At 41.4% G+C, this 21,984-nt stretch overlaps 1 protein-coding gene across 1 annotated transcript in view; it reads right to left on the bottom strand.

The window, feature by feature from the left end:
- LOC112566910 (pyrokinin-1 receptor-like) overlaps positions 1–21,984 on the bottom strand; it is a 67,880-nt gene that overhangs the window by 7,801 nt on the left and 38,095 nt on the right. Inside the window, 1 exon segment of the mRNA XM_025243337.1 lies at positions 5,664–6,206. Coding sequence (XP_025099122.1) covers positions 5,664–6,206 — 543 coding nt within the window.

Here is a 21,984-nt window from a genome sequence, read left to right as displayed (position 1 = left end):
GATTAAAGAGTAAATTGCTAAAAATAACTGGCTCGTCTCGACAGGATGGAGTTTTATCGTCCTTATCGTCTAGGCTTTCTAAAGTCTTTAGAGCAACAGTATCATTCCCTGTTGTGTCTCGCAAAAACGCTAGAAGACAACTACAAAAGGTGGGAGTCCAATTAATGTTTACAACTTTGGTTCGAAGTGTAGCATTTCACTTTTCTGGTAAAAGTTTTGAAGAGTTTTGTGTGTCTGGACTAACTGTGTTTACTGGAAATCACAAACTTTTACCACACTCTGCAGCATAATAGCCTACATTATCTTCGATGATGAAAAGAAAGATCTAGGAAAGAAGAGAAAGAAGAAGTGGTTGTGGTAATGGTGATGGAGGTGGCGATGTGAAAGTGGTGCAGACATTTAAAAAAAAAACACGTTCTTTCATTGTAGCGACCTTTTCTTGTTGAATCTACTGACCTGACCTCGGCATCGCAAAGATCAGTGCATATATCAATACGATCCATCCTAGTCGGACAGCCTCCCTTGTCTGTACCCGCCTGAGTACCCTTTGACCTTCTGTGGAGCACCGTGAGGGAGAGTCCCCGCCATCAAGTGTCTGAGGACGAGAGTCTCCATCACTGGAGGCAGCTGCGACCCAGTGCCAGCCACCGAGTGTCCTGGTCTCTGAGAGGGTACTTTACACCCCAGTAGATCACGTGACTCGCCATTAACCCTTGGCACTGTAAGCATCTACACTGCACCTACCCGTTCCCAAACTCAATTACGTCCACAAATGTTTTGGATTACTCTCACGTTTAAAGTTGCAGGCTAAAACTTCTGTTTGCTACACCCACCTACCCACACCCACCCTGTCAAATAATCTCCGATAATAAATATAATTTATTTTTTTCAAAAAATTCCCAAAGCTTGATCTTAAACTTTTGGTTAAAAGTTTGTTGGTAAGTGAACTTGCTTTTCCGAATATTTTCCACTAGACTAGTAAACACATAGACAGCCAAACAGTTCAAAGCGCTGTTCGGGTGAATTGCTTGCAAATACTAAAATCTTTTTAAGGGTTGGTTCTGAGATGTTTCAAAGAGACAGTGGTGAGTGTTGTTCAAAGAGCTGCTGTTCAAAGAGGCAGAATGATGGAGTGGAAAGTATTTTAAAGATGAGGACCTGTGTAGGGAGGGGCACTGGCCAGCTGTACCCGAGTCTGGTGCAGGAGTTGCGGAGGCAGACGGTATCAGCTGCTGTGCGATGATGAAGATGGTGACGATGATGAAGATGATGATGATGATGATGGTGATGATGATGATGAAGATGATGACGCAGAAAGAAAAAGGAGATTAGGAGCACAGTGACTATTCGGGCGAATTGTAAAGAGTTAAGAAAAAAACAAACGCTCAGATATTGTTGATAAAATTTAGTATAGCCATACATGCAACCCTCCAATATACATTCATTTTATATAGATCTCTCCTCCCCAACACTCACACCCACAGACAGACAAACAAGCAAACACGCAGTCGCACGGATACATAAATAGAAGCATACAGACAGATGCGTTACTTCAAATTGTTCTGCCCACAGCTAACATGTCCTTTTGAGTCTTTTTTCCAAGTAAATTGCTCTGGGCTACGACTTCTGATTACATTTATAAAAAAAGAGGATAGCGAACCGCCTGTCCATCAAACAGAATTGCGGCTGTCCAATCAGAAACACCCCCGTGGCTATCCCAGGATGCATTTCCCATGGCGACCTCCTGGACATATTTAATACCTTGAGAGTCTTTATTCTAGCCCCGCACTCTCGCTAAATCTTCTTCCCCTCTTGTTGCCAGCCTCCATCCTCCCACCTAAACCCCTTTGGTGATGCTCACACCATCCTTCTGTTTCTCTGGTCTGCGGTTTCTCTCGGCGGGTTCCCGACATTTCCAGGACGAAAACCACTATTTAACTCCAGCGGAAACGCGGTCGCCTCAACCATAAAAATTGTCTGGGGGAAGAAAGAATGTATGAAATATCAGCATGGCCTGCCTGATGAAACCTCCTCGAGTGTTGAAGTAATTGCATGCACCTCGTTGGAGGGCAGCAGTCTAGGAGATGTGCAATGTTATTATTTCGCCAAAATAAACCTCCGGTGTGTTGGCAAATTAGTGTGCTTTGGCATCTCACGTGTTATCTGAAAAGATGAAACTGCTCATCAATTTTCTGTTGATAATGATGTGTTATCGCTTTCTTATCATTTAAGAAAATAAAAGAATTGGCAGAATTTATACCGTTTGGAATTCTCTGCCAATGCAACTGTGACGTTCGGAGTTCAAAACCCACCTCTTTGAAAATTATTTTTTTATGATTCAGCAAACTCTGCCGCTTACTCTTCAACCGATCATCTTAGTCTATACTCTTTGTTCATGTTCACCAGGAATTTATCCGTTCACTGTTGTCTATGTGTGTGTGGTTTGTTTGTGTTTGTTTGTTCTGTTTTTTGTTTTGTTTTGTTTTGTTTTTTTGCTTTAGCTCTTTGGGTTTTTTCTTTGTACTTTTTTATGTACAGTGCATTCAGCTTACCTCAGAGTGGAAAAACTATTATTTTATTGATAATATTATTGTAATATTATGATTTAGTATACATGTTTGAATGTGTCACGCTTTGATTTGTCCTGTAATTTGTTTAAGTTACAATCCTACGATAGTGTACTATGGAGAATTTTCCATTTCAGTTTTTATTCTATGAATAGACAACCTTTTTTATGTATAGACAGACTATTGTGAATGTGCACTGTCGTGGAAACTAGAACTGTACAATCTGTAAGCATTAAGGTCTACTTATATTTTGTCAACAACTTTGTGAGTCACGTTGCCCCTGTCACGATGGCGATGCATTCCTCATTTTCGAAATCCGCAAATTCCATAGAAAAATACACCAGGAAAACAAAACCAAATAGCTCCACCAAGCATAACAACAATCTCAACACAGAAACATTTCCTTTTTAAACCACTTTGCCACCTATGGAGCAGCAAGGACATCAAAGAGGTGACAAGGTGTAAATAATGGGGAGGGGGAGCAGTGGTTGTGCGTTCGCTTCCTGGAGCAGACTCAGTTTGCTGCCAACTGAATGTCCGTGAAATAGGAATGTAAATCTGTATAATGAGCAGACGCTGCACGGTTATTGCATTATCTGTGGAGAGAGAGGGGAAAGATGTTCTTTTTTCTTCCTGGCAGAATTCAGCGCATCGGAAGGACACGGCGTTGAATTGGCGATCAGAGTGGAATATTCTCTGCACGGTTATTATATTAGGAATAGAGAAAGAATAGTCTAGTTCTTCGGTTAGTAACGCCACCATCTACTGATTCTACTCCTTTTCTTGGGGAAAACGTGGCTCAAAATGAAGGCAACAAATAAAAAACACAGAAAACAGGTATCGGTGGGAATGTAGATGAACGCCGTGAATGTTGCTGTAGAGAGGCACCAGACCTTGTGCTAAAGAGAACAATTGGAATTGTGTTTGTAGAAATGGTATTACACAGTACATCGAACACCCGACATCATCATGTAGCCAGAACCCGGCATCGTGTTCGTGGAGAGACACCTGTCATGGTGTTTGAAGAAAAAACCCGATTAGGTCTCCATTGAAACTCCCAGCATTAGGCAGTAGAGAATCTGTATCCTGAAGACAAACACTAGCACTGTGGATAGACGTAATCTCTCTTTCCTTTTCTTAGTTCAATATTAAATACCTCGTCACCGATAGTATTCTTCTTAGTCCTGTTTGCTCCCAGTGGATCATACTAAACCACACCACGCCAGCGGATCCGGTACTGGACGTCCTTCTGCTGTCGGGTCCATGTCATCCTGGCTGCCTCTCCGTGGACCGATCTCCTTGTCTTTCTTGGTCTCCCAACCCTGCGCTTCCCTTGTGGGTTGCAGTCCAGAGCTTGTCTCGTTAGCAATCCAGCCCCACTTCTGCTTCTTGGTGTCTTGGTAGGCAGGCTCCTGGTTGCTTCTTTCTTAATTGTCTTCTTGGAGATCTTTTTGGGCCATCTTATATTGAGGATGCGGCGAAGACATATGTTGATGAATATCTTAATCCTGATGGTGGTGTTTGTGACAAGCCGTGTTTCTTTCCAAGAACACATGTGCAATTGTCTTCAAGGTCTCCAGTAATCCTGTCCAGCTGCTGGCCTTTGTTTCTTGAAAGAGTCCCTCCAGTTCATCAAATCTGTATTGGCTCCACATTTGAACTTCTCTGGTTTCCTGTGATCTGTCAGAAACTGCACTTTAAATTTTTGGTGCCATCTCCCTGATGAGTCAGGGAAGGACCTCAGCTTGATCTTGATGGTTGCCACAAGGAAATGGTGGTCCGGAGCTGCATCTGCTCCATGCCTTACCCTGACATCAAACAGATATCTTTTCAACAGTTGATTGATGGTGATGTGGTTTTCTGTATTTCCGTTTTGTCTTTTGAATGATCCTGTGTCCAAATTCTGTGCCTACGACTACAAGGCCATTGAACAAACAAAAGTTTTGTCAACAGCTCGCCATTATCTTTGCAGGTGCCCACGCCGTGCTTTCCTATTCTGTGCTCTTTATCCGAAGAGGATATGTCGGCGAGCTGACTTCCCGAAGGCTTTCACCAAGACTTCTCGGCCCCACCTAAGAGGGATCTTCCTGTCCAGGCTCTCAGTGTGGTACTGATGTAGATGTAGTTTCTGTAGCAAGAGTGTTTTATGGGCTGAAACTGCGAGCACCAAGCTTAGCCCTCTTCCTTTATCGGGCTTGGGACCGGCAGGCTCCCTGGGGTGGAGGAAGGGGATTTCCAAAAGAAGTTTCGATACCGTTATAGTGTCTTCCTTTTCTCTTTTTTCTTTTCTTCTGATTCTTCCAGCTCCCTAACCCTAACACTTCCTTCCCTCCTGTCTTTCTTTTTCGCTCGAGTATTTTGTGTTTTGTTTTTATTTCCTGCAACCTTTTTCCTCTTTATTCCATTGTATTTCTGTTTTGTGTATTCAGCATCTTTATTTTTATTTTGCATTCTTGCCAACTTTTAATGTCCTCCAGTTTTTCCTTCGCCGTTTTAATGTCATCCTAAAAGTCTGGAACTAATTGTATTTACACTTTCAATGCTTATTTTGCTTAACTTTTGTCTCTGTTCATTTCTTAATTAGAACTATCTTCACCTTCCTATTCAGTTTTTCACCTGTAAAGAAAAATATCATATTTCGCCGTTAATTGAAAATTTTTTTTTGCAATATCAAGAAGTCGTGAAATGGGAATTTTCTCGTAAGTAGATTTTTCTCTTTATCCTCAGCCAGTTTTTCATTCTTTCATAGAATGCACTCGTCTGCAGTCGTGTGAGGAAATAAGTTTGCTTTTTGCGAACTGAGTTGGTAGTTGTGGTTGTATGCATGCGAAGTAATACAGGTATTTTGACTCGCAAGTTTTGCGGACAAGCCCACCTTTGTCAAACCACATTCCAAACAAATTAGGATAAGCTGTTAATAAAATGTTTGTGTTGTGTTTCTGTGTGAGTGTGTGTGTTACGGGGGAGAGAGAGAGAATGAAATAGAAAGAAAGACAGCTTTTAACTAGTGTTCTGAGCTGCACCTCGTGTCACAAATCCACGTTTACCCCACCAAGACACTCCTACCCCTGAACGAAAGCCACTGGCTTCGCTCACCCAGCATCCTCAGCACAGCGCGTCGTGCCCGGGCAGCCGCCGTCTTGGCTGTCTGCGACTGCGCAGCCCCCACAGAGGAGGCGATCTCCTTCCGGCGCAACTTCAGGCCGATGAGGATGTAGATGACGGTGATGATGCACATAGGCAGGACGAAGAAGACGAAGGTGGACACCTGGAAGACGTAGGCCATCCGCTGCTGCCACTGAGACGGAATGTTGCACAGCAGGGAATCCGGCACCGGCTTCCCGTCACGTGGGTCCGTCACGAAATAGAACAAGCGCGTGTGGATTGGGTAGGGCAGGGCGCATGCGCAGGCCACCAGCCAGATGGAGACGATGCACTTGACGGCGCGTGATTGGCTGCTGCTGCGCTGGCTGCGGATCGGGTGGCAGATGGCGATGTAGCGCTCGATGGTGAAGCCCGTGATGGTCAGCACCGTGGCGTAGGATGTCACCTCCATCAGGAAGATCTTGAAGATGCAGAAGAGCTCCCCGAAGTGCCACGGGTACGCCTCCCAGATGGAGAACAGCTCCGGGGGCAGCGCTGGAAACCCAAGAAACATTAATGTGAAGGCAAACTGTTTACAAAAGGCTACAGACGAACCATACGAACATCAAACAGATGACAGTGAGCTTCACAAAAAGCTTCATAAGCGGGCTGTTAACAAATAGGAGCTAATGTGTATGTGTATACTCTTTGTGGTATTATAATTGGATGCCTACATATTCTAGTCAATGAACCAATGTCTGGAATTAACATAATTATGTATTATATTTTAATCTATAAAGATCATGAACCTTTCAGAGAATAGCACTGTGTAACAATGTCAAAAAAATATTGTTGTTGTTGTTCTGAAAAAGAAGATTGTAAATGAAGATTCAGACTATTTAAAACTGTAAAAACCCTGCGTGTGTTTGTCACTGTGTTGTCTGATTTGTACGAGTTCTGAAATCTGTCATAGACTGCCATCACGGTCCACTACTACACCCAGCGAGCTTAGCGCCACCTCGTGCACCAGGGCCCAGGCTACAGCTCAACGTAATGTGCAATCGTGGTGCAGGATGAATAATTCTGCATAAATCAATAAATATTTCCCTTTTCGATTCAAGCGTGTTAGCAACATCAACGACTTTTATTTATTTTTGTTGTTGTTGCTCTCTGGTGTGCGTGCACGTGCGTGATGTCGTTATTATTAGATTGTAACACCAAAATAACTTCCGTTGCATAACGAACTGACTATTGTTTTCCATTCAAATTCTTTCTCTAGAAACATTAAATATCTCAAATGTATACGTGAATAAAACCATGAAATTTAAACATATCAGATTCCTTTGCTCAGAAGAGACAAAAACAGAATTAACCACAACAAACTAATAAATATTTTTTTATTCACTTCTTTTATTTGTTCATTCAGTTTCCTCTTTCTTTTATTCCATTTCTGAGAATATGGACAACAAATTTTGTCTACCTTTAGATGCAAACATGTTCAAAGTGGTTTACACGCAAACCTTTATTCGATATGCATTCAGAGGCACAACATCTGTTTAAATTCTAACCCTGTGTGATTTCAATAGAAGAAGGACATAGCCTTAGAACAGAGCCCCAAGACTTATAGCTAAACTGAAATCCGTCATTAGAAAGAGAAAAAATATATCAGAGCAGAAAGGTAGCATGGAGGAATGACCATAACACCCATAATGTTAAAAAAGGAAGATGAATTCTGCTTGCTGACGCACAAGCTGCTGGCGGTCTGACCTTTCCCTGTCAGAGGATGAGTCGAGGTCCTCTCACATTGCAGTCGCCATGTCGCCATCTCCATCATCTGCGGGATGTCTTCAGCACAACCTGATACCCTTACAGTTCAAAACAGATCGATGGCTCAAGTATTGCGTATGTGCGTGTGTGTGTGTGTGAGAGAGAGAGAAGCAGAGAGAATACAAAGACTAACGTATTATTGAACAGAGCCGTTCTCTCCTTCCCCCTCTCGCCATTTCCACCACCATTAAATGCGTTTTCCAGAAGAATACCAAACACCGACAGTTGAGTGAAACAAACACACAGCAGCAGACTGCTTCTGCTTTTCTGTGGAGTAATTCTCGCAGTTTTCGAGTCTTGGAAATCGTAGAACAGTGTGGTTTGAGGACATTCAGCAATTTACCAGCAACCTCTCTGTCATTAGCAACACCGTCCAAAGCCGCCATTTGTCTGTCTGGGTATCCCGACACAAAAGGAATTCATCCCTTAGTTGATCCTGGCATTGGTGTACATCAAAAAAAAAGCAGCTTGCATAAATTGTTAAAGGGAAAAGCAAGATCAATCGTAAAAAACATTGGGCAAAAATAATAGATGGTAGCGTTTGGAATAGTCAGATGAAAACCTCAAGTTACAAATCCCCTTCGTCTTTTCCGAATTTTCAGTGAGTCTCTGAGCTACAGTAATAATTATTTTTGAGATGCCAAGAACAATTCGTTCAGTTTCAGACCGCCCTTCGACACAAAGGTTTGAATTTGTTTTCAGCACACCATGACCACACTATCAAGACTGGGGGAAAGCTTTGGTGAAATTTGTGAACCGATGTGATTCTAGCTTTAATCAAGGATTTCAAATTGGATCGACCGCCATCTTTCGCGTGGCAGACAATTAGAGTAGTTTTGGGATGAATACCAGAATATTCCAGTCATAAATTCCCCTTAAAAGCCTCACTTATAAAATATTGTACACAGCATCAAAGCGCCTGTAATCTTGGTGACGAGAGGTAGACCGTGCAAACAGAAGTAAGCAGCTGTTTAATCGTTTAAATGTGTGGTTTTTTTTTCAAATTATTTCTTTTCCGTACCTCTGCAAGTCACAACTTCTATGAAGACCGTGCGAAAGCAAAAATACAGAATACCGCCACAAAATATAGAAGGACAAAGGATTAAATGTCTTTTCTATCTATCGATACCTCTCCGTGGCAAATAAAAACAAATATGTGTATTCTCCAGCATCAGATTGCCTTCGGGATATGGACTACAACATGCAACTGATACTTTCTTATATTGTGGAAAACATATGGCAGGGAACGTTAAAGGACTAAGGCAACAACTTTAATGTAAACTATGTATTCACTGAAAGTATTAAGAATAACCAAATTAAAAACAGCAAAAATATATTTAATAAGCATTTTAAGGAACAAAAATAAAATTTCATTAAAATATCTTTATTGCGTCCTTTCGATTTCGATATCTTCTAAATGTCATCACAAATTGAGTGCAGGTTGAGAAATGGAGACATTTCTTGCAGTGGAACTAAATTCAGCATTGGAAATATGAAAAAAATGTTGCAAACTGTCGTAAACACACACCATCCTGAAGGTTAGAATACTGACAAAACCATCTATGTAGCATGATAATATATTGAATTTAATAAGACAACACTCAAAATGTATAATGAGGTTAATTTAAAATTAACTCATTCCTCTCTACTAAAATAAGTCAAGGAATCTGTAGCTTGTTCCTCGCCTTTTAAAGGAATTGCAAAGACAAAATAAAACTGCTTAGAATCTCGTAAAAAGTAGGATCGGCTTGAATCTCGTCTATTCTCGTGTCTGTTCATGTGGAAAAGTTGAATATTTTTATGATGTTGTGTTTCATAGGAGAAATTACACGGGAAATCACACGCCTCTTTCGTCCTCCGATGACATCAACTCGATCCCATCGTCAGCTGATGACATGATATGATTGGACATTGCTCATAGCCATCTTGATTGTTATCACTAAGATATATATATATCACTAATCCAACTAATGACACACCACCGATCATTTGAGTTCAAAGTCTAACAACGACCGACACTTCCTGTCCCTCGCTGACGTCACACAGCACGCCACAGCCTTTACTATACCTTTAAGGGAGAAAGACTGAGTGAAGAGATAAATTTAGCTTTGAGGATAAGTCTGGGATTGTTCAAGTCGGCCGCCATGGGAAAATAAGAGTATACAACAAAACAAAAATAAATCTTTTCGGTTTGTGTCTGCTTGTTTTCCGTTGGTCTAAGTGTTTTCGGTGCTAAAGCGTCTTAAAGTTTCAATGAGCGCCTTAGCGAGCTTGAGCTGACGGGAGAGTGAGTGAGCACAGAAAATATCTGGCGTCTGGCTTCCGTTACCAGCAGCAGACAGAAGGAAGACGGTGGCGATGCTCGCTCCGGCAGCTTGAATAATGGCGGACAGCGTCTGATGCCTGTTGCGTGAACGTCAGCGCTCGCGCCAGCTTCTGCCTGTGCTGCCACCTGTTGAGTTGCAGTGGAAGCTGCTAGAGGAAAGTTAGACAATGCAAGTGTGCTATGTGCTGATGCATCCGTGTGCATGCGTGTGTGTGTGTGCGTGAGTGTGTGTGTGTTTGCATGCGTGAGTGTGTGTGTGTTTGCATGCGTGAGTGTGTGTGTGTGTGCGCGTGCGCGCCAGTGCTTGTGTAGGTAGCATGCCCTCCCTGTAGCCTGTATTTGTGATTGTGACAGTCTGAAGCTCTAAGCTATGATTGTGGTGCAGGTGGTGGCCACAGCGGCGATTTTTATGGTTTAAAGTCTACCTCATCAAACGCAAATTTCTGCCACAAAAATAATTCTAATATGTCTGTCTTTTCCTTTCACTCATCTATAATTGCTTTGTGTCAGTGGTTTCTATCTGCGTCTCTCTTTCTTCTCCTTCCATCCTCTCCCTCCCCACCACTTGACCTTAAGACTACCACAAAACTCGCTGCGCAAAATGTCAGCAATAACTCAACAAATCCATTTTTAAAATTCTGAAAAGGAACGATGGTCCTTTCCAGACAAAAAACAAAACAAAACAAAAAACTAGAGCTGAAAGTGTCTTGAGGACACAAGATGTCGATAAAGCAGCAAAACAATTCCCGCTGTCTGTTATTTTTTTCCCGACTAACCAGCTAATCAAACAGTCATCTCCAGTCCATCTTTCCCGACATTTTAAATGCAGGTGATGGTCCAAGGCAGAGATAAGTCCTCCGTTTACTATAGTCCCGGCTTAAGTTGTGTTGTTTATGGCTGTGTAATTGCTCGCATGTCCAGAGCTGGCAGAAAATACAGGACACGACAGCTGGCTTCCTCTATCTCTCCTGGCCTTTCGGGAGGGAAAGTGGGGAATTCCGAGGGCAACGACCGAGCCCTGAAGACAATTTACCTCGTCACGCACAGATGGCTATTTGGACCCTCGCCGACAGGCCCCATCAGCATTAAGCAGGTTAAACCTGTCCTCCCCTGTTCCTCCACAATCTAATATTGGATCCCTCCCGGTTCCATAGGTCATCTGGGATTCATGGCTTTACAACAATCTGCTGAGATATTAGTAGACTTGAATGATCTGTTTTAAATGTGTTTATGTGGATGAGAGCTGAACATCACTTTGGTAGGTCATTACACCGGTCTGCTCTGCCTTCCCCCCTACCACATCCAAGGCACCTCGTACCTCCCTACCCTCCTGTTATATTCTTAGCAAATTTGAGAGAAAGAAATAAAATGGAAGCAGTCTGTCAATCTTTCAGCACGAGTTCGAAAGACCCCAGACAGTCGGCCATAATAACTCTTCGCACGACAAGAGGCACATAGAGAAAACACTTCTTTTCTTTATTATGTACATTTTGCTGCAGTTTTGTTTTGTTTTGTTTTGACTGGGGTTTTTTTGTTGTTGTTTTTTGTTTGCTTTTTTTGTTGTTGTTTTTTTTTTTGGAGGTAGATATCTTCTGTCGTGCTTGCTTCTGCCACGTTTTTGTGTTCTTTGCCAACATTTCTTTTCTTTTCTTTTGAGTTTGATTGATTGAAGTATTTTTGGAGGATATTTTCAAGTGCATTCTCCGGCTATACGACAGGTTTTGAAAAAATGTGTCAGACAAGTGGCGATAATAATTTCTTCCCGACATGGCTGAATTCCCATAACGACTATCCAACCGACAAATTTGCGAGCAGCGGCTGCACGAGGGAATATCAAATATCTCAGTTGCTATGAGCTCATTACCGCCTGCACTTTGCAAAGAATGTGGAACTTCTCACGTTTGAGCAGCTGGGTGGATGGTTGGGTTGGAAGAGGGAAGTGGGAAGGGATGGGTTGTTAATGATGATTATGTTGATGATATCGATGGCATGTGTGTGTGTGTGTCCACGGTTTTTAAACAGAGCCGTAACATGAACGAAAGTCGGTCGAAATTTTGTATATTATTTTTTTTCAGCTGATTGTTTTCAACATTTACTGCGTTGATGTCACAAGGGAAGATGTGTTTGCAACTAAATACCGTCTCACTTCCTGTTGTAAACAGTCGCAAAGTAGTCAAGAAAAGTGCAAGATCTGCCCTTTTTGTGCCAGTTCACATTTCGTTGTTTTGAACTTTCTGGTTATTTCTGTAGTGTTGTAAATTAATAATAAATGTAATCGAAGTCTTACTGAAGCCTTATGTCCTCTGAGCCCAGCAAAATAAAATCTGAAAATTCGACAGTTAAAAGTCTTCAACTTGGACAGTACACAACAAGACTGCTTGCTCTTTTCATTAAATATAAATCAGAGAAACCAAACTGATGAAGCAGCGACCTTTGCCAAAATCCCGTGCCCAAATAAGTTGGCCAAAATTTCAGTGGAAAACAAACCAGACCTGCATGGGTCTTGTCAACAGGGTGTCCTTTAGTGCATCATGAGAATGTTAATCAGCGAGAATGTGTACAGACATATTTACTTTTACCACGTCCGAGGAATGAGTCGAGGTTGTTATTTTGTAGCAAAGGCGACAACAAAAAGTAAAATCCTTGTCACCATGACAGTTGCTTACGATGCTGGCAAGCAGCTAATCGTGGAACAACTCTTTTTATTTAAAGATCCTAAGATTAATTTGCTCCAGCTCTTGGCAAACAATATTGTTAAACAGCCAAGCAGCTTTTTTCAGAGCTCTTTGCCGAGACTTGTTGAGACCAGCGGAATCTTTGCTTGGGTTGAGCGGGAGGAGATGATGGAGGGATAACGGGTGAGAGGAAAGGAGGGGATGTTGGTGAAGAAGGCGAAATGGGTTTTTTTGGTGAACAGCCAACCACAAAATCTTTGCCAACTGACGAAAAATGAATCGTCACCCTGAACTCTCAAGAGACCGAAGACGAAACTGGGAAAAAGGAGATCGAAGCATTGATGTTTTGTGAGATTCGCGAGACGAGGACAAGGCTGGAACTACATCTTGTTCCGCACGGAACTCGAAACCTTGCTTTTCCCCTAAGGGACGAGCAGCCTGTAAGAAACATCTATCAAAGAGTTTGCCAGCCGACCCTCCAGCCACGCAACCTCAGAAGCAGAGATGTGAACGTAGATCGTAAGAACCTTCTAGAAAAAAAAGTGATCTTAAGTTCTTCCCGAAGGGACTATTTTACGCAAAAAGAAGATAGTTTATCGAAAATTACTCAATAAAATGTGTTTACGCCGTGTAAAACCGCCATCTTCTATGTTAAAATATGAGGCTATTATGTATGTCCATGAGATTCTGACAGGTTAGGCCTTGAGATACTCTGGTGATGGAGGTGTCAAGGTACTAAAATGTTCTTTACTGAGGTTCTGAGGTTTGGAGAAGATGTAAATCCAAGTAACAAGGTTCTCAATTGTTTTGCATTGAGGTGCCAATGTTGTGACAATGGCGGGGCACATCTCTCATGATGCTTGCAATTCAAGACATCGTTCACACTCACAAGGTCTTTCAGTCTGTCGAGGTGCCAAGGTTTACTGTGTTCTTGTGTTAGTATGTAGATGTTCCGAATTTTACGTTAAGGTCGCGAGTTTCTGACAAGTCCTGTGTTGAAATACCGAGGTTCTGATGAGCTATTTGTTGAAGGTGTCCCTCCATCCCTTAATACCTACACCCGTGTTCAATCTTCCTCCCTCTCTCCATCTCCAATTTCTGCACGCACACATACACACACACATGCAAAAGTGGAACTGGACACAGTCTGCGGCTAAACATACCTTCATCCTTCAACTTCTGTTGCCGGCACATTTCATCAAGCATCTATTGTGGTGCCATCGCTTTCCCAAATGAAACTAATAGAAGACACACAGACCACCCAGTGGAGGGACATTGATTGCATGTCTTGTCCACGTCTTCTGTAAGAGTCTTATCAAAGACACTGAAACCATTCGTCTGTGAGGCATCGGCACTGAGCTACAAAAAATGTGATTCAAGGAGTGATTAGGTAATCATGCTGCACGGACTCTTCATATTAACCCTTGACACATTAAAGCCGTCCATTTGTGGTTGGAATAGTGAATCTTTCCCAGGAGGCAATTGGTTATCCTCGCAGCTTGATGTGATAGTTCAGCTCCATCTTCTGCACGGCAGACTGGGAATTTCATTCGTAGAAAGATTGTTGGTTTTCAGTAGTAGTTAATATTTTATGATCGAATTAGAAATGTCTTTTAAGTAATACAAGAGCATGAAATAGATTAAATTTTACACCATCTTTTGTGGTGAATAAAACACATCATTGCCTTCTTTTTTAAATGCAAACCCTTCACTCTCCAACATTCCGACTGTGAATTAAATTAGCTTTAAGCTTGTCACTTTGTTTAAACTTGAACTCTTTGAAAATAATTAAAAGATGTGAAATAGAAAACCATGGTTAAGGAAACAACACAATGAAAACTACAGCCTGTAGAGAGTTATGTTTGTAAATGAAAAAAAAAGAGAACGTGCGTGTCCTTTAAACGTGATTTCTCCAAAACAATTCTTTGAGTATTTAATTCTAAGTTTCTTGTTTCTCTAAATCACATTAAAGCCGAGAATTACTTTAAATTACTTTGCTTGTGTGAAAATGATAACCTGAGAAGTGTAATCGTGTGTGTTAAATTGGGTTTTGCTTGGCTTAACCGAGTTACAGACAGGCTATGCAAACCACAACTCAAAATGCGCTGAGATGATTTCAAGCAGTTGGACTTGGAAGAAATACAAGTCATTATCGCAGCCAATCGTCATGCACAGTTGAAAAATACCGTGCTTCACCGAAAAAACAACTGGTTTTAATTATTTGCTTCAAAGGAGGTGTTAGGGCTTATTTTCAGGGCATGTCTTTTTTTTCCCATTACAAAAATCGACAATTATTCTAATACAGTCATGGCATCCCTTCCTGGAACATGTTCAGAATATTATTATTATTATTATTATTATTTATTATTATTATTATTATTATTATTATTATTATTATTATTAAATACACCCTTATTGTGTTTAAACAGACGGACGAAAGCTGACGATCACGGGTTTATATTTGGGGTAAGGTTTACATCACGAGCATCCTTGTAAAATCATTGTAGGGTTCATTTTCGGGGAAACACGGTAGAAGTTTAAAGTGCTGATCCCCTTTCGTCACGTGGAGGTCACGTGACCGTCTAAAAATAGCGATTGACACAGCCATGACCGCGTGTGTTTGCGTAGTTAACTGTGAAAGTAATAGACGGAGGAGGAGAGGAGGAAAGACAGTGTGTGCCAGATAAAACAAACAACATAAATCACTTCCTCTGTGCAGAGTTTCCCACGTCGTTCACACCTTGACCTACCTGCGCAGGATCTCATCAGACCGGGGTCTACACCGGCAATAAGATGTTTGGGAAGAATTTTTTTTTCTTTCTTATTTGTTGTTGTAGTTTTTTATCAGATTTTTTTATAGTATGTCTAAATAATATGAGAATATGCAGGCAGAGGTGGTAAAAACTGTCCCAATCAGTCTTAAACTTTGCAAATAACATTGAATGGTGTTATAAACACAACTAGAAGCTCTCCTCCATTTTGTTTTTTCAGATAACAGTAACATCACTTGAGGCATGACACTTTAATTAGAACTTGACATGATCAGATATGGTGCAGTCATTAACTAAAGATACACACAGACTTTTTTATTTTGCTTTTACCTCCACTCGGTATCCACAGTCATAGCAAGCTATCTGTAGTCATAGCATAGTGGGCATTATGGTAATAACGGAATAATTTACTTTAAATAATAGAGCTACTCGTACCTAAGGGAGAACCTCTAGGTTGTCCACCGCCTCCTCACTCGGCGAATGTTTCTAACTAAATCACTTGTAATGTTTCCATCCCATAGTTAACATTGAGCTCTGATAGATATCAGTGAATTGAGCAAGTCTTCACCAGATGGCAGATCATGTAGTAAAGGTTGTCTAAACAAATATCTTCTTTGACGCTTGACAGTGAATAAACTAGACAAAGAAAAACAATACAGGAAAAGAAATCCATATTATATATATAGATAGATATTCCTTGGCAGAAGTTAAAGAAAGAATTGAAGATGTCGCAATGCAAAAAAGCAGGAACTCGTGATACTCTCTGCCAATAATCGTGCAGCCTTGACCTCTTCTAACAGATTGCTTAAAGTCAAACATCTTTCCGTTAGAAGACCTCATCCATCAGCCAGTCCTCCAAAGATCGTCTGATTTCCTTCCTACCTACATTTTCACATCCAAAAATAAATCTCCAGATTTGCACATTAACACATTGGGTCCCCTCCAATCTGACCTCGTGCGTTCATCATTCTGTGAGTCATGGGTTATATCCTCTTGTCTAATAAGTCGATTCATGTCTGCACGCAAACATGCGCGTTCGCATGCGCGCAAATACAAACATGTCTGAACACGTACACACAGATGGAGGAACAGAGAAACCGCCCTGAGATAAACAGACAAGCACAAAGGTCATGCCCGCTTTGGGACAAGGACTAGAGTTACTGGCGAGACAACCAGCAGCTCAAGTTTTGTGTTCAAACTGTCTTCCAGAATACCAAAACTCTTTACAGTTTATTTATTCTTTTAGCCAAAGCCCCTTATTCGCTCAGAGGCTCGGGAAGAAACTCAGAACTGTAAATACCTTTAACAGTTTTCTTTTTCAAAATTCTGATTAAGAGGATAGTGAGTGCACAAACTGATTTAACGACGATCGGTTAACATCTTTCAGCAGAAAGATAAAAAAAAAAAAGACAAAAGAAAATAACGAAAATCCTTAGAAAATTGAAATCAATAATTACGCGAATTACCCTTTGTCACCCTTATTCTGATCAGTGGGGCGTCCTGCCATTGCCCTTCTGGTAGTTACGAAAGAGACAAGGGAGGCTATCTCGTGCGCTGGATGAAGCTATGCCCTCCTTTTTTCTTGTTACATGGTTTGTTCTAGTGCTATGGTCGTTCTTATTTCGTTACTTGGCCAGGGCACAAAATGTGTCAGAGATTGATGTCCCTTCGCCGAGCTGGCTCGAGGGGACCGTTCTCTTTATTTATTTATTTTTTGCAGTCTTGTTCGTGATCCAAGTCTCCCCTTGATCTATGCTTTCTTGTTGTGCAGTTCCCATTTTTATGAATTTTCCTTGCCTCAGACAGATCGTTTCCACCTACACACCGTTTCTCATCGACTATTCACCATCGATTGTCTGCCTCCTTCTCTTTCTAGCCATAACGGTTTCTTGCGCAATGCGCCGGTGAGAAGGTCACACAGTCAACGTAGTTAACGTCTTGATGATGACGACGATGATGAAACTTTTCCAAACACAAAACATTAGAAGGTAGAAACATAAAATTATTTTTGTGTGAGTAAAGGAATGTCTGTAATAAATGTCATTTTAAAATGCAGACACTTTTTATATTAAAAAATAACGTATATAATATTTTGTACAATGTCTCTGGGCCTATAATAGCTGCAAAGGAAAACGACAAATAAATGTAAGCAATTTTATTTCGTTTAATCTGTTTCTCTAAGCAGTTTCCTCTCGGTACATCTGCTCAGTCATGATGTAATAGTTGTCTTGTAAATGTGACTTTAAACTTTCATCATTTATAAACATTGTTCACCAAATTTGCTGATTTACATTTTGTGACAATAAAGATAGATCGGACTTATAAATATAATTTAGAAACATGTTTACCTTTCTTTAAACAATATACAAAATAAGAGATGAGGAATTTGTGGTAAAGATACGGTCGTACTGAATAACAAGCAGAAAGACTGTCAGAACCCTCGACGGTTTCATCTTTGATGCTCTTTGAAACAATAATGATTGTATGTCGCAATGTCTGTGATAAAGGTGAAGATAATAATAGACAGAAGATCACAGAAGATGAGAGGAATTCATCTTCAAAAAGCAAACCTTTGCAAATGATTGACAACAGAATGGCTGCCAGCGCTAAATACAGGGAAGCTGTCATTTTAAGACCTGACATCCTCCACTAGACAAAAGAAACCTTACTTTCTAATCCTTTGATATATTAGTAATTATGGCTACTTTGTTGGTCCTTGTTGTTGACCCTCTACATTGCCTGACAGCCTGACATTAATACGTGTTATAGTCTACACTCTGTCCTTCCACTTCAGCTCTTGACAAAGGTTTTGGGTTTCTTCGAAGCTCAGCTGATGAAAGAAGTCATCTTGGCTGCTCCCAGCTTCAACGATGTCATCATCGTTATTATACAAAAGGGCAAAGAAGGGGAAAAAAAGACTCAAATTCAGGTCTCCATCATTGGAGGAGCCGGGGGAAGTCGGCTTGCTGCATTGTGTGTGATGATGTCAGGATGAGTTTAAAACATGCCACCAAGCTTTCTTCGCTTCACTTGAAAATGGATTTTGGCTGAAAAAAGTTCAAAAAAGTTTTGTAGAACTTTTAGAAAACATTCGCTCTTCCTGTCGCTGGTCTAGACACGTGATCCTCTTAAGTTCCTCTCCCAATAGACACAAGAGAGAAGCCTATTTTCTGGACTTTCGAAAATTACCATGTCCCCTGGAGTTCACAGGTCAGCTACCCTTTAGTCATGATCAAAGAGGGGGAAATAAATCTTGCCTTAGAGACCTTTCACTCCTGTGTGGTTCTTGCTTGAAGTAATAAATGCCGTGACCTGAAACCTGACCTTTGCTTGCTGACAACATGGATGTCAGGCGTTACCTTCTATCAGAAGTCGCCTAAGACTCTACCATCTGATTGGTTTCCTTATGTGACAAGATGCAACACTGGGGTCAAAAGTCAAAACACGAGGTCAGTACGAGGGGATAGACAAAGACAAAACACAGCTTGGCGCTGTTAGGTCTTCTATCAAGACTAGAAATGAATCACCAATCGCAGGAAAAAAAATCCCAATGATGTACATCGGTCAGAAACAAATATAGGGCAAGTGAAAAGCCAGCAAGGTCTGCGGGTAGGTCATGACGAGGGTACTCAGTTTGATTGCTTTGCACAGCAAGAGGTAGGGCAGCAGGTCCTTTAGTCAGCAGAGACAGCGACGAGTGGCTTCACCCTCAATTCCGTGAGTGATGAAGACAGTATACCGGAAGCGGCAAGAGTTGCAGGTCCTTGCACTATTTCTTTGATGAAACCCAAGGCTAGGGGACGTTACTGGGAAGCGAAAAGAAAAAAGGGGAGAGCATCCCATGGTTGATGGCGGCTGTGATCAATGTTGTCTTGCGTCACTCCACTCCAGACAGTTCAGCGCGGAGGTGAATTGCTTGGAATTTAGGGAAAGTAAACGCAGGGGGTCCGGTCTGTAATGAAGTAATGGCGCGTGCAACCACAGAGGCATCGCCTAGTGGCAGAGGAGGGGCAAACTGACATAGGGTGTCGGATGTCTCGGGTATCCAACTCTCTGAACAGGCTGAAATATTTCACTCTTCCTCCCTTTTCTTCCTTCTATTATCCTTTTCTCTCTTCTACCCTTACTAACCCACAGTCTCTCCTCCCTCTGTCGGATTCTCTCCCTTACACGCTAATTCTCTGGCAAACATTAACTAATGAAAGATTTTCACCCCCGGGCAAATCCCAGTTATTGGTTCTGTTAGAGTAACCATTCGGGGATGCAGACGATTCTAAGATCAAAGGCGATCTAATTTGTTCTTATTAGCAGATATTATCGATTAATTTCTCTGTTTGTTTAGTTCAGAACAAATTCCTTGTTCAGTCGACATGGAACCACGTCTGATATACTTGCCATTCAACCAGTTCTGAAAAATCTGTCGATCTTTCACTTAGTTTTGATAATTACTTGTCTTGTAATAATTTTTTTATTTGGGAGATTTATTTTCAGTGAGGTTCCCAATATATCTCTTTGACTGGAGGTGGAAATTTTTTCTGTAATTACATATTACGCGTTCACCTGGATAATGATTTGTTTGCTTGGGATTTACTTTTTGTATTCAGCTTTAATTACTTGCTGATTTTGTTGATCTACATTAATTTGTTTGATTTCTGACTTATCTTTTCTTGGGTAAAGTATAGTTCCTAGACATCGTGACTATCCAACAGAATAGGACATGCATTAATGATAGTTTAGTTAACTCCATTAAGCTAGAGGGACATGCTGGCATGCTATACAGACTAGTCTTGGCAAGAGTTCTGTGGTTCTGTAATGACAAGTTACAACATGTGTACACAGTGATTTATTGGTAGCCCAGTATTGTTTGTTTACTTTCTTTTTTTATTTTAGCTTCATGACATTTCTGGCTAATTAAGGACGACATAGCAAAGCAACCGGCAAGAGAAAATGTTGAAGCACTCACTGATGCTATTTCCAGCAATTCTCTGCCATCTTTTACTGCAGACATCTATCGCAGGTGAATGTGCATTAAACCTATGTGAATCCCATGAAACTACAAGCAACAATACGCCGGTGGTTTATTTTTGAGCAGTTTCGATTCAAGCAGCCTGTCAGCACTGGGTGGACAAGAAGAACCAAGGGGAGATAATTGCGAAGCGTTCTCAGTCGGCTCCGCGCTCCCTGCAGGTAAGTGCCTACCCTCCTACCCGCCCAGCTTCACGACCACTAGACTACACAGAGCAAACCCAGATTCCATTAGAACCGCGACAAACAGGAAGATCCCCTCCACCCCACATGTCCCTCCAAAGTGGCCATCCTTCCCATGTCGCCAGTTGAATGAACAGCCGCCATCTCGGCTATTCCATCAGGCGTACTGGCATGGCCGGGACGTTTCTTTGTTGGTTAACATCTCCCTCGCTGTCTCCTCGATGAAGAAGTCTATTTTGTCTTTTCTGACCACTTCCTTTACATTTTTTATATTAGTTTTATTCCCGATGTCATGCTTTTATTTATTCTATTATTTTCTGAATTTGTTATCGGTTTCCTGGTTCCTATCTCCAGTTCTTGAGAAACCAAACAAAAACCTGCAAATAAACACGATTAGCTGCTTGAAAGGTCGTGGGGAAAGAAACAGAGAGAGAGGAAAAAAAAACTCCTGTTGTCTGCGGTGTTGACAGCGAATAAAATAAAACCGAAGGCTTTCGAAATCTTTGAAATTTGTTGGTTTTTAGCTTTTGTTCGCAAACACTGTCACCTCAGGTGCTTGTTGATTCACGGCTTCACTCAAAGCGCCGCCATGATGGCGTGAGGGAGCTGGGAAGTTGTTTCTTCTGGCAACAGTTTATCTTGCGATTCCTTCTGCATGAAGTCAGCTAATCTTTTAAACTCGCGTCGACGTTGAGGACGAACCTCGGCAACATCGTTACGGGCGTCGCTGTAGACTCCTCGGTCTGTCAGCTCTCATCAATTTAAAAGCCTTGTTGACAAAGACACATTGGCGTCTGACGACACCACCAATCGTTGCCTCAACCTGCCGATAGCTGTAGCAAAAGCATCGCTGTGTCTCATCAAATTAAGATTGTCTCAGGCAAAACAGCTATCCCCATGCCGGCAATTCTGTGAGGGACATTTTTCTGTGGACCCGGAGCTCGATTCAAATGAAACCATGCAAACATTAACCCAAACACAATTTTTTTATTATTTGATATTGATTTTCAACATTTTTATTCTTTTGTTTTGTATTCTTCTTTCACACCATCTTGATTGTTTGATTATTCTTTCCATGACGGGCATTTTTTCAACCGCGCCAATGATACACGTGAATGATTCTACCTAATGCAAATTCTCATTTTTTAAAGATTGAGAAACAATAGCATGTGGTGTTTACTTTCTCATAAAGAGATTATTTATAACTTTTTTATTTTTTATTTCCAAGTATTCCAAAGGTGACAAATTATCGTAAACATTGAGTACAAGAAGGCCATCAATCACCACATCCACACTAAGGACAACATGGACTGATCGCTGAAAGAGGTTAAGACCAGCATCTTCCCCAACCCCTGGGGTTCAAGCACACGTGCCTGCCATCTTTCATTCACTTGCTGGCTCAGTGGTGGTGAACAGGAAGCACGAGGGTGTGTGTCGGGAAGGGAAGTGCTGAGCACGTCCGCTGTCATTTATTAAGTTTTACGACCCCTTCCCCACCTGTGCTTGGCTTCCAGTGTCTCCCTCAG

The sequence above is a fragment of the Pomacea canaliculata genome, linkage group LG6 (genome assembly GCF_003073045.1).
Source record: "Pomacea canaliculata isolate SZHN2017 linkage group LG6, ASM307304v1, whole genome shotgun sequence".
In the NCBI taxonomy this organism is placed as follows: Eukaryota; Metazoa; Mollusca; class Gastropoda; order Architaenioglossa; family Ampullariidae; genus Pomacea; species Pomacea canaliculata.
This window is presented reverse-complemented; position numbering and strand designations above follow the sequence as displayed.